Source organism: Jatropha curcas, chromosome 9, assembly GCF_041381405.1.
Source record: "Jatropha curcas cultivar XTBG-Jc1 chromosome 9, XTBG_Jcur_1.0, whole genome shotgun sequence".
In the NCBI taxonomy this organism is placed as follows: Eukaryota; Viridiplantae; Streptophyta; class Magnoliopsida; order Malpighiales; family Euphorbiaceae; genus Jatropha; species Jatropha curcas.
In genome coordinates, this window is record NC_143159.1 from 1,859,166 (window position 1) to 1,872,458 (window position 13,293).

A 13,293-nucleotide genomic window follows, 5' to 3' on the forward strand; every position below is an offset into this window, starting at 1 on the left:
GAAAAAAATAGCGGCTGTTGTAAACTGAGTGAAATGGCGGGAAATAAAAATAAAATTTAAATAAAAATTTTATTTGATGGAGATGCGGGGTATCGATCCCCGTACCTCTCGCATGCTAAGCGAGCGCTCTACCATCTGAGCTACACCCCCGAATTGATAAAAGGATATTTTTATTAATATATATATGTTTGTCCATGGATTATGGATAAAATATATAAAATTTGATAGTGAAATTTTAAATTAATTCTGATGGGAAAGGATAATAAACTCCGGACCGAATATATATGGGTAGCTCAAATTCATGGATGTTTATCTCGCTTTCATTCCTAGGTGGAACTATTCACTTCAAATTACTTTATTTTGAGCAAATTAAATAATTTAATTCTTGAACAATAGTAATTATTATATAGTTGTTTCTCTTTTTATTTCAATGAATCGTCGGTTGAATTAAAAGTTAAAATGAGTCGAAATAAAATTATTAGCTATAGGCCATATGTAATTCTCCCGAATTTTTTTCTTTTCACTTTTAATAATTACTAAAAAATGAAAAAAGAACTAATTAAATCATATATCATTGACAAATTAAGCATTTCATTGAAATGCTAAATAAAATTAATTATTTTTGGACATAGCAATTATACAAAATCATAATTCATCGTTTTTTGGTGAAATGTACCTTATAAAGGAAATAATAATAATAATAATAATAAACTTAATTGAAAATGATTTTATAATAATGTAAAACATACAACAAAGTCCATGGCTGAAACCCGCAATTGAAGCACTGTGTATCAATCAATTGAAATGTTAAACTGATGCTCATCCAAAGAAAATAAATAGAGAAGCTATTTTTAAAAAATAACAATTTTATGCGAGAGAAACGGTCAAAATTCAAACGAATTTTCCTCCAGCTCCACCAATATAGCAATTCCAAGGACTATAAATATTGCGACCAAATCACATTTTAAATCATCAAAACATATTTATACAATAAAACCAATTCCCAAAGAAAAAAAAAACAAAAAAAAAAAAAAATATAAAATAAAGATGGCAAAGGTTGCAGTTTTCGTTTTGGCTCTCGCATTGGTACTATTCGTATCAGCTCATTCAGTTGTTAGTGAAGAAAGCTCAAATCCAAGCATTTACGAACAAATCGACAAGGCAGCCGAGGAAGTGAAGGGGGCCGTCCAAGGAGCCACAACCACTGATTCTGGTGAAAAGAAGAAAGAGGAAACTACAGCTTCACCGGAAAATGCAAAGGAAAACAAAGGCGATAACTCCGGCGCAACATGGGGTGCTTGGTTCAAAAATAAATTAGGGTAAGAAGTGTGTTTAAAATTATTGAAGAAAAATAAAATTAAAAAAAACGATTTCATTAATGTGTTTGTTTGTTATCAGGGGCCTTGAAGGTTTGATTTCAGGAAACTCGCAACAAAACCCATCATCAGCAGGAGGGCCCGCACAGGCACCATTTCCATACGGTGGTTCCGCAAAAGCACCCTCAGCTAAGTCTAATTAAGATTTAGCCTGAAGACATTAGTAGTAATTCATATATCCTTCCACTTCTTTAATTTTGAAGGGATGGATGTTGGCTATATCTAATTATAAATCTTACGGGGGAGCCATTATTCAATTTATATGTATATTGCTTCACATTAATAAAAATTTCCAATTTCATTGTAATGATTGCGATTTTATTAGTATCAATTACGTACTGCCCCTTTATGGCATGGGGAATTGGCGGTCCATTTTTTGGCATGAATTTTGAGTTGTGCATATTTTATATCATTGACAAATTATGAAAAATAATAAAAAAAATTGATAGGACATTGCTATTTGAAGATAATAGGAAAAATTTGCTATTAACATAAAACAAAATATAATATTACTATTTTTTTTTTTTTTTTTTTTTGTTTCTTATCTTCACGGCGGTTCTATTTTCAAAGTAAGATATACAATCAAAAATTAATCCCAGTAAAAACGTCAGTCTGTCAACTCATTAATTACTCAAGGTGTCAATGCCTTGTTTGGCAAAAATGAAATTATCTTCATCGTCTTGGTGAAAAAGTCAACGGGTGATGACATTTACTATTTAGAAGTACTAAGTAGGAACTACCAGTACAGCAGTACTAACTACTGAGCCAAAACCTTCAGGAACGTACGCCTAGTCCTAAGCAAGCCTTGATCACTTCACTCGTGTACAAACGCTCTACTAGAGCCCCAAATAGCTCCCCTCCGCCGTCCGATAACATCAGTACCCTCCAAAATTTCACCCAAGTTCGCATCACAATCACGTCATTACCGCGAAGCAGGCAATCAAATCCATACGCTTCGCTTACACAGATGCGACCCGCTTCACAGTCTCATCTCGGCGAGAATATAACGGACTCACCAATTAAAATGCTCCCTTTCCTTTGCAAAGATTCAAGAGGGAGATTGAGTAGACAACGTCCTTTCGAGTGAGTTAAGAGAAGGTGACATTAGCTAATTGGCAACCTATTGGAATAGGAATTGATGGTGGTTTCGCGATAAGATGTTGGGGACGGTGGAGATTGAATGTAGGGGGCGTTGTCAGCCAGGTGGACCAGGATTGTTGAGAATTAGGAAGTGTTGCGTTGCGTGTGGGTTCCATGAAGTCGATAAAGGGAAGTTTGTTTGACTCAAAGAAAGGAGACTCATGGATCGGGTTTGTGAATTTGAAGTACTCTGTCCATTTTGCAGGTCAATGATTTTTTTTTTACAAAAATTTCAATCCAATCCATTGAGTGTGTAAAAGGGATTCGATCGAGTTGAATATGAGTTTAAGGTAAACTCCTGGAATAAATGAATAATAAATAATAAAAATAATTTAATAAAAAAATAATCGGAGTTGGTGAATTCGGTCCAGGCAAATAGAATTTTTAAAAACTACGATTATTTAATAATTTTATACAGTAATTTTCAACTCTAGTATATTTTAATAACAACATTTTAAAATAAAATTAATAATAATAATAATAATAATAGTGATGACGATGATAATAAAAAAGTTAAATTTCATAATAAGAAATACAACAAAAAAAAATAAAAATATTTAATAAAATAATCATAAACAAGTTTCTTCTAAAGAAAAAAATAACTGTTGAAAAGGTAACACTTATTAAATATATAAATGATTTAATATTTATATTTAAAATTATAAAGTAAATTAAATTAACTCAAATAATTCATAATTATACGTATATTTATTATAATTTACTGTTAGATCCGGTATGTGAGTTGGAAAGAGGAAAATTTTAGAAAATATAAAATATTACTATTGAAAATTGACAATTATATCCTCACTAAAAAGGATTAAAAGTTGTTAATTAATTGAAGATATATATTTAAATAATTTAATAAAAAGAAGTGAAATTTTCATTTTTTTTTATTATTATCTCTTTAAATTGGAGAAGTTCAAAATATAAATAAGTGAAATATTATTTCTTGAATATTTTCCTCCTCTTTTCTAAAGAAGCTTTAAAAAAAAATATACTTTCGTACAAATAAAGTTTAATGTTTGATGACTCAAATTAAACCAACAAAACTGAGGGTAACTTAGGGTGAATTTGTGTATTCCGTCGACATAAGAATGCGATATGTCAAATGTCTGGATCGGTACGATACACAAATGACAAACGGATAAGCTTTTTATGTGCATGGAATGCGACTAGGCATTGACGCGAATGTCCAAGCCTAGGTGATTCTGATTGGATCATAAATAAAAAAAGAGAAAAAAATAGTTTTCATTTTCCTTTTTATTTGTTTTGTTCTACTAACAACTATGTGTGACCATATAAAAGTGCAAACTATATATTAAAAAAAAAATTATATATTCAATTCCCTTAATTTTTTTTAGAAGAATTTCACTAAAAAATTTTTATTTACAGAAATATTGTCATTATGTCATATTATATCGTGGTCTATTATCAATATATATATATATATATAATTCATAGCATTTTTTTTAGATATGATATATATAATTTCCTCATCAATTTGGCTTTTATTTTATTATTTTCTTCAAATAATTAAAATCTCATATAACTATATTTCACTTTTTACGATTAACATCGTCTCAATTTAAGAAAAACATGCATGATTTAAAAATACTCCACGAGACATTAGTGTTTTTTTTTAATGTAATATTATGATTTTATTAAAAACTTTAAATCAAATAAATAATACAGGAGGACATGATCCCTCCGCTGAAAACGTTAGTTCTTAATTGGTATATATGCAACCCCATTGATGAAGGCAAAGTTCACTAATTAGTTCTTATACTTTGAAATGTTTCTTAAATTCAAAATATTAATGGTTTTCAATTTTTTTTTGAAGATAAAAACGATTTTCAATTATATAAGAGGGAATTTAAAATGAAATAATACGTGAATTTAACATGTCAATATTTACTTTAATAATATTTTAATATAGTACCATTATCTCATTGGCTTAGGTCCTAGTATTTTAGGTTTTTTTTTAAGGAAATTTTAGATTGTTTTCTAAAAATCTATTAATAGCTCAATCCTAGTTTTAATTACCGTTGACTTCTTTTGAAATGAGACGTAGGCCATTTTAAGGTTATAAAGGTACTATTTTGGCCGCAAATCGCAAAATCACAAAAAAAAATGAGCACAAAATAACTCTTTGCGACTTGTTTAACACAATCAAATCAAGCAAGCATAATGAAGAAACAAATATACTGACAAATGACCATCTTCGTTTCAACTTTCAAGTTTGCTTCCCTTATATTTAGATGGAGGAAAATAATTGAGAAGGAAATTCCTAAGAAAAAGATAATCGAGAAAGTGCCAATATTCTCTAATGGAAACAATGCAGGCTTTTCGCTAGCTAACAGTGACAAAGAAAAAGGAAGAAGAAAGCAAAACTAAAACATGCTGCGAATTCTACAAATCTGTGATGCAAGTTTTCACTCTCAAGAATCAAGATAATAATCCCAGCTCTTCTTTTACTCATTCCTCTCATTTCTAACCATGCTTTTACTATCTACATCTTCTCCGATATTCCTCTATTTCCGAAGCAATAAAATCTTCAAAGAAAACCCGTTTAAATTAATCCATGGTTCTTGATTTGTCAAAGCGGCTCCTGCCCTTGCTCCAGCTCCTGCTCCTGTTGTTGCTGCTGCTGCTGCTTCTTCAAATTCTTGTTATTATGCATCCAGACTTTAAAGACTTGCCTTTTCACCCCAACTTCTGCACAAAACTTCTCTACTTCTTCTTCATCTTGCTTATTAATCCTCCACCCTACCTTCTCTGCAAACTCCATCATCCTATCTTTCTGCTCTTGAGTGAATTTTGTTCTAAATCTTTTCCTGGATAAAACATAAGGCGGCGGCGGCGGCACTCCCTCAGCATTTGACTGGAATGCATTAAGATCTTCACTTGAGGACTCAGTTCCTCCGCCGCCTCCACCAAAAGCCACTGTCATAGGTTGAACCATGTTTGCCGCAGTAGGACTATTGTGCAACCCCATGGAGTATCTTTGATGATGCAGTACTGTTGGAGAAGGCAATGGTGGTGGTAACTGAAGACTATGAACCATAGTGCTTCTTCTTGAACTAGGACTGAATTGAGACTCCCCATCTACTTCTTTGCGGTGAAAGTTACGATGGCAGTCACAAGCTGCACATTTTAAAGCTTCTAGGGTACCTTCTTCGCCTCCAGGCATGAACTCACCACAGCCGTCGAAAACGTTGCCGCCAACGCTGGCCGCGTGGTTCCTGAGACATTCTCGGTACCTGACATTGGATGTCTTGGAGTTGGATCCTTTTGAAATGGTAGAAAGTCGATCTGGGTTCGGAGATCTTGCTTGAGTAAGTGATGGCTGTCTATTAGGGTGATCTAGGGTTTGGGTGTAAGTGAGGGTTGTGTTGCCATTGTGATTCCCATCTCTTCTTCTTTCTGATGCTCCTGAGGAATGATGAGTACTGTAACTTGAAGGAAGTGATGCTCTAATATCATTTTCTTGACCTCTTAATTCCATGAGACACTAGTAATACTACTAGCTATGTCAATTTATGTTTTACTTTCTTGATCTGTTCTTTATATTAAAGTTTGAAATCTTGGAGCTTTGCTGATTATACCGAAACTAATAATGATTAAGAAATATATCTAACACAAATATAAACTTAAACACCCTGATATAATACGTTTTTTTCCGGGAAAATGATGGCAAACGCCGCAATTTATGGCCCTAATTTTCTCAACTGACACGAGAGTTTGGTCAAGTTAAATTGCACTAGCAAGAATTGATAAAAATAAGTTCAAAAAACAAACAAGAAATTAAAGTTCAAATTAAATGGGACCTAACTCACAGTCTCACAAGAGAAAGAGAAAGGGAGAGAGAAACAACAGCTCACGAACACCACCAGCTTTATAATCATCATCATCATCATCATCATCAGGTCCTTAATAGCTCTCACTTAAGTATAGAAACACAACAAAAGATTAAAAGAGAGAAAGAAGAGTGGGTTTATCTGGCGTTTATGGCCTAAGGGGGGGTGGGTTAAAAAGGACTGTGCTTCTGTGCTTCCAACAAGCCAACTACATATCCAACAAGAGACAGCTTGGTTGCTTGTGATGAAGCCAGAGGTAAGATAGATAGATAACTTTGTAAGAGAGAGATAGTGATGAGATTAAGGGATTTCTCTGTACAAAACAACCGACAACGTCATGTTCATCCCTCTCCCACGCCCTGCCACCCTGGGTCCCACTTTACCCCTTCATTATTGCCTTCCTTTCCATTTCTTATCTTTAACCCACTTGACCCCTCCAAATGACCAAACAGATTTATGTACCGCTCCTCCTCTGATGCGACTCTCATTTTTAATCTCCTCTTACTACTGTTCTAATATTATTAACTTCCAATTTTCTTAACCTAAACCCAAATGTCTCATTTCATAAAGAACACTTCTTCCTCGCTTTACTGAACTATTAGCATTTAGAAAGTATTAACAAGCAGTTAAATCGGCAGAATTAGAATGCATTTCAGAAAAATTTTACTTCTAAGGTCAGGGTTCATGTTAAAACAGAAAAAAGGAAAAAAAAAAACCCACAATTCTATTAGTAGATAACAAGTGATTCTAAGTAAGTACCCATCCAATGATTAAACATTAAACACAGGGAAGAGGGAGAAAGCGGTGAAAAAGTGAAAAAAAGAGAGAAACTTTGGTGAACAGTGAAGGGAGATTGTCTTGTAGTGAAGGCGATTCTCAAAATCTAAAAGCATAAGAAGAGAGAGAGAAAGGAAAGGCTAATGTGGGCACTTTGATTTGTTTGGTCTCTGCAACTCTCTCTGCGAGACCACGCTTGCCCCCAAGTAATGTCTTTACCTTTCTGTGATGCAATCGATGGCTGCATTTGACCCTCTCTTTCCACGTCTTTGCTTTGGTACTTGCCTACTTTCTTGCTCTAACTGTTCATCTTCATAATTTTCTTTTTTTGATGCAGTACAGCTTCCACCAATAGAATTCTGAAAACTATAATCAGGAGAGCCTGCAGGTTCTTTTTATGCAATTTTTCTGTTTGGTCATTAGCAACCCATTTCTCTTTCAGAAAATTTATTTTTTTTCTGTTTTCGTCATCGAATATCCAAACCCTTGTCGCATTCAATCTTTAGGAATTTACAGGAAAAGAAATTAGTCTATTCTTTCTTGAGTTTGATCTTTCTTTCAAAATTTTTAGTCATTGGTTCACTTTTATTTGACAGTATAAAAGATTTAGTTCTGCAAATTAGACTAATTTAATTAATAGTTCCATCTTTTACTCCTTAATTGAATTTTCCTTTGCTAATTATCTAGCTTCAACTATATTCTTTGCTCTGCAGGATGAACTTGAATAGCTTGATATATACATATAGTAGGATAATAACACTAGTAAATTAATCAAATAATGATGATGATGATGATGATAGTTTGAGGTCATCAATTTTGAGTTTTTAATTTCTTTTTTTATTTTTAATTTCTTTTTTTAGCATTAGGAGAGGAGGATTTCAAGCTGGATCAATTCTAGATCGTAAATATACTTATCAGCATGCTATATGCATTGATGTACTAAGTTTACTAAGTTTTAAGTTTTAAGTTTTAAATTATTAGTTTATGGTGCATTGAATTTTTTTCTCATTATTTTAAAGTATGTTATTTTTGAATATTCATAAAAAATATTATCATATTAATTATATTAATTTAGGGGTTAATATCCCCTTCTCCAATAAAAATAACCCTAAAAATAAGAATAATAATTCAACTAGTGTATGAATTTTGTCAGATGTTTTATTTTAGTATTTTAACTTTTTTTTTTTCAATTAATTACATTTAGATAATTTTATTCAGTAAATGATATTACGCATAAACATCAATTTCAATCTCTGTTTCTTATTTTTATCCTAATTTTTTGGTATCAATCTTTTCCCTTTTAGAATAAATATCAAAAGTTATTTACAATTTTTTCTCGGAACAAAAACAACAAAGAGACAATGTAAATAAAAGAATGGGTGAAAACTTAAGATAAAATTATCCATTTTGATGTTTAAACAGCAATTAGTATCTAATAGTAAAAAAAAAAAAAAATTAATTTGATATACTTGAATGGTAAAAAGTTAAATTAAGATATTAGGATAAAATAAGTAACATATTTTCAGACAATAATTCTATAATTCCTAAAAATGAATTGTTTTGCATTTCGGACAGAGAATATATTTCTATTCGATCTATCAAAATGGTAACTTGTAAGCTTCGAGAGGGTCACGAGCAGCAGCAGCAATAAAGTGTGTTACTTATTTATTTCTCTCATGTACATGACTATCCACACATTAAATTAATAAATAATTGTTATTTTTATATATTTTTTTTCTAATGAATAATCAAATAGTACATTGATACACTCCATATATTAGGACCATGTACCAGAAGCTAGCTAAGCGTTATCAATTATTCAGACGATTAAGCAATCCTTGTTGGGCTTTGGATTATGATCCATACCTAAAGTAATGCATGTGGGCTCGCGCATTAATGGTCCAATCTTGGCCCGGCTCGTGTTGCAAATGCTAAGGACTAGAAAAAGCATCTATCTTTTCTGATTTCGTTTACTTCGTTTCTTTTTTTTTTTTTTTTCTTCGAGAAGAAATATCAGATTTTGTAATACTTAGGTTTGCATAGACAGAGGCCGGAGCGACCAGCCAACCGCTACAGTGTCATGGCAAGTTATTAATGGATTAATTACTTAACGCTAATAAATTATTTGGGTATAAGACAAAAGCAAGGCTCCAAAATCATACAATTAATTAGGTGTTGGAAAAAATCTTATTCTTCTTATCACCATAAGATATGTACACTCTTTTGGGTCCTATCTTAGATTTTAATTTCCAACAAAACTAGTTTAATTATGTGTAACTTATAAATAATATTCCCTTAGTTTTAAAATATAAATTATTTTATGGTGATTTTTTTTGTTTTAAAACGTAACACATTTTATCAACTAAGTGTTGATTGGGAGCGCAAAAATACTTTTACGCTCTAAAGTTTGACGATAAAAAATATCATTATTTGAATCAAAGCACCGTTTGTAATTGATTTGGTATATAAATAGACCGGGTATAGATAAATTTTCCCCTGCATTATTATATTTAGTTGGTATAATTAAGCAATCTTGCGCGACTCAAATTAATTGATCATATAATACCATGAGAGTTTGATACGACGGAAAACAACTAACAATCATAAAACTAGAAAAGAAGGGAAACTCTTCTCTAGCAATATTAAATTCACAAAAGTGAAAGAAGGGAAGGAGGAGTTGCTGTGCTTGAATTCAAGGCAGAGGTTCCTTTCCCTCGAGCCATCACTCTTTTTCCTCTTTCCACTGTACTCTTGCTTCCTTGGATCAATAATCTAGACGATGACGTCAAGCTGTCATCACCATTGTTATTACCATTACTATTTTCGAATGAAAACTCCGTGACTATACTCATTTTGCCTTCAGTAAGCTTATTTTTAGCTGCCCATCTTTGAATTTTACCAGAAGTTGTTTTTGGAATACTTCCACTCTTTACAAGAACAACAAGTCCAATTTCAACTCTCTCTTCTTCCAAAACAATTTTTTGAATTCCTTCACAAATTTGCCTCAAAACGCCACTATCATCATTTTCTCTTCTTTGCATTTCTGCAATTATGGCTACTGTATTCGAAACTTGAAAAGCAGCAGCGCACCCTCGTCTTAGAAACTCTGGATACACATTACAAGCAGCTGTTTCTATATAATGAGGATGTATTTCTTGACCATTTGAAAGTTTGATAACATCTGAACATCTACCAGTCACATAGAGAAACCTTTCTTCTCCTCTAATGACTCCTCTGTCACCTGTTCGGACAAAGCACTTGCTCACCTTGTTTTTAAGCCTGGCTTGAAATATCTCCCGAGTTAAAGATGGGTGGCCTAGATAACCACAACAGTTACTTGGAGACGAGACCCAAATCTCACCTTCAGTCCCATCTGTAACTGCTTCATGTGTTGCTTCATCTACAACTGTAATTTCCATGTCCTCTTCATCTTCTTCATGCAGAGAAGAGAGTCTTGCACAAGGTAAAATCTTGTTATGAGTCGGAAAATTATCGAAATTGTTATTGCTTCTACTCCAAGCTGTTGAAACAAAGGTGCAATTCTCTGCTAAGCCATAAGAAGGAGAAATGCAAGATGGGTCTAGCCCAAAAGGGTTAAACACATAGATAAATTCTTCGACTGATGCTTTGAAAATGGGTTCATTAATGATAATTAAGTTTTTCAAACTCCAGAGATTAATAGGTTGAGTTCCCTTTTCAATCCCCCCACGTTTGACAACAAGGGGCAATGTAAAGGAAGGAACTGGAGTGCAAGTAGCTCTATATTCTGAAATCAGCTCCAACCATAACCTAGGCCTTGTAATAAAAGCAGCAGGTGAAGTTAAAACACATGTCGCCCCGCATATAACAGTAAGCAACAAAAACTGAAGCCCACAATCATGGTACTGCGGCAACCAAGAGACAATAACACTATTTGGATGGAGATCATAAGCTTTTCTTGCTACCCTTACATTATGCGTGGCTGATCCTGTAGTCACCATTACTGGTTTTGGAATTCCAGTAGCACCTGAAGTGTACTGAATTAAGTACACTTCATTTGGTCTACAACCATCATATGAAGAAGACTGCGATGTACTTGAACCTGCAGCCTTATCATTTCTGAGATCAGAAGTAGAAATCCATCTGAGCCGTTGTAGTAACTTAGCTAGCTTATTATTTTTATTGGTAGAGGATAATGAGGAAATATATTGTTGAACACTGGAAATGTAATCATGGTGAGCAATGGCAGCTTTGGGTTTTGTTTGGGAAAGAACTCTGATAAGGTGGTGATAGTTATTATTGGTGAAAGAAGGGTCAGGTGGAAAAATGGGTATACTTAAAAGACCAGCTCGTTGGCATGCAAAGATCATCTCAACAAGCTCAAGGCCAGGTGGGCATAAAATTAGAACAGTGTCAGCTCTTTGTAATGAAAAAAGTAACTGAGTTGAAATAGACTGGACTGACTTGTTAAGCTGAGCATATGTAAGGATATTGGAGGCATTGGGTGCACAGGCAGAACCATTTTCAGACCAGATAAAGACTGGCTTGGACGAGAAAGCTGGTAGGTTGGCCCAAATTGGAAGGTAGAGGTCTACCACTGGTTGGTCAGGAAAAGAAGGATCATAATTCTCGTAGTTCATGTTGTGGTCGTAAGAGGGTGTCATTTTGATAAGCAACAGCGTCTTTGATTAGGCCATTTTATAATAATAAGGGAATGTAAAAAAAGGTTGCAGAGAGGATAATTTTTCATTTTTGTTTATTGGAGAAAACAAGAAGAAGATACGAGAATAAAGAAATATTCGAGTGGATATCCCAGTTTAATCCTAAGGTGAGGCCTCATTTTTCAAGAAAGAGAAAAGGATATATAAATGTCGTCTTACTCATGTTTTGTTATTTTCCACCGTCCAAAGATTTCGATTGGTGACAATTTCTTTTGATATATTACAAGGCAAATTACAATCAACTTCTTCAGTTAAATATAAAGTACCAAAAAGCTAAATATCACCAGATACTTGACAGCCAAAATAATACGTTTTTTACCCAAAAATTTTACAAATTCGCAATAATTTCTCCAAAAAAAAAAAAAAAGAAAATGGAAGAATAATTTTAATCAAATCTGGACGACATCGTAATTGCCCATCTTAAAAGGACCTTCTAGACGTAATGAAGGCAAATAATTTAATGGAGCAAATAACGGAACGGACAAGAAATAGACAACTCCAAGAAAATGTGACAAACAAAAGTTGTTAAAGAGATATGGCTCCGTGAAATGTTTTCAAAGCCCATTTTAGAAAACTAGAGATCGGCTCGGTTTGGCTCCATAAAATAAAAGAAATGAGTTTTTATTTCTTTTTATTTTTTATTTTTTTTCTGAAAAATTTAAGCAATATTTAGAATAAAATTAAGCAATATTCACCGAGCATATTAAGTTAAGAATTTTAATTTAAAATTTGCAATAAAAATAATGAAACAATATTTTTTTTTTTTTTTTAATATTAGAGAATGGAAAATTCAAACCTGTATTTATTGCTGAATCGTATATACTTCTATTACTAAACTATCCCTTGGTATGCAGATCAATATACTTTTAAACAATTATTTACAATTTTAAATTTTCATCATTTAAATAATTCAATGTCTAGATTTCAGGTTTTAAATTTTCAGTACTTTAATATTTAATTTAACCAGATAACACCTTAGTTATTAAAAAAAAAAAAAAAAAAAAAAAAAAAGAAAACAGATTAGAGCTTCTTAGTTGTAGAAAAGAATCCTTCAACGCGAGTGAGCTACAAAATCTCATACCCTTGGAAGTTTCTGCAGGTGAAACATTTCCAAAAAGGCCGATTAATGAGAAGAAACAATCCCTGTGAGGCTGTGATCAAAGGCTCTTAGTCCAAAACATAGCTGCCGCTAACTCAAGCGCTGCTGGCATATAATTTAGAAATCTTAAACAGGCAAAAACGTAACGACAAAAACTTGATGAGCAGACAGGCTCCCCTTCTTGCAAAATGCTTAAAAACCACCTAATAGCCAGGGGAGAGCATTTTGGATCAACGGCATCTCCGCATTGCACAAGGGCCAAGCTTGCTGACATCTCAAAACGGTTACGAAGTTTCCTTCTGTTCTTAATTTGCTAATCTGCTGCAATGTTAGATCGCTTCGCT

At 33.0% G+C, this 13,293-nt stretch overlaps 3 protein-coding genes, 1 long non-coding RNA gene and 1 other non-coding gene across 5 annotated transcripts; 2 read left to right on the forward strand and 3 right to left on the reverse strand.

Annotated features, from left to right (window-relative positions):
* Positions 1-77: 77 nt before the first annotated feature.
* Positions 78-150, reverse strand: TRNAA-AGC (transfer RNA alanine (anticodon AGC)). Its single transcript has one exon. It is a non-coding gene; the product is annotated as a tRNA-Ala (tRNA).
* An 817-nt stretch (positions 151-967) lies between these two features.
* Positions 968-1,683, forward strand: LOC110009415 (uncharacterized). The gene is made up of 2 exons (XM_037641672.2): positions 968-1,319; positions 1,399-1,683. The coding sequence occupies exons 1-2, from the start codon at positions 1,048-1,050 to the stop codon at positions 1,517-1,519; spliced, it is 393 nt and encodes a 130-aa protein (XP_037497600.1). The 5' UTR covers positions 968-1,047; the 3' UTR covers positions 1,520-1,683.
* A 3,035-nt stretch (positions 1,684-4,718) lies between these two features.
* Positions 4,719-6,670, reverse strand: HB33 (homeobox protein 33). Its single transcript, XM_012216479.4, has one exon. The coding sequence runs from the start codon at positions 6,019-6,021 to the stop codon at positions 5,113-5,115; it is 909 nt and encodes a 302-aa protein (XP_012071869.1). The 5' UTR covers positions 6,022-6,670; the 3' UTR covers positions 4,719-5,112.
* A 307-nt stretch (positions 6,671-6,977) lies between these two features.
* Positions 6,978-8,130, forward strand: LOC119371476 (uncharacterized). The gene is made up of 2 exons (XR_005179086.2): positions 6,978-7,427; positions 8,011-8,130. It is a non-coding gene; the product is annotated as an uncharacterized LOC119371476 (long non-coding RNA).
* A 1,564-nt stretch (positions 8,131-9,694) lies between these two features.
* LOC105633921 (uncharacterized) lies at positions 9,695-12,016 on the reverse strand. Its single transcript, XM_012216618.4, has one exon. The coding sequence runs from the start codon at positions 11,791-11,793 to the stop codon at positions 9,799-9,801; it is 1,995 nt and encodes a 664-aa protein (XP_012072008.2). The 5' UTR covers positions 11,794-12,016; the 3' UTR covers positions 9,695-9,798.
* Between the last annotated feature and the right edge of the window lie 1,277 nt (positions 12,017-13,293).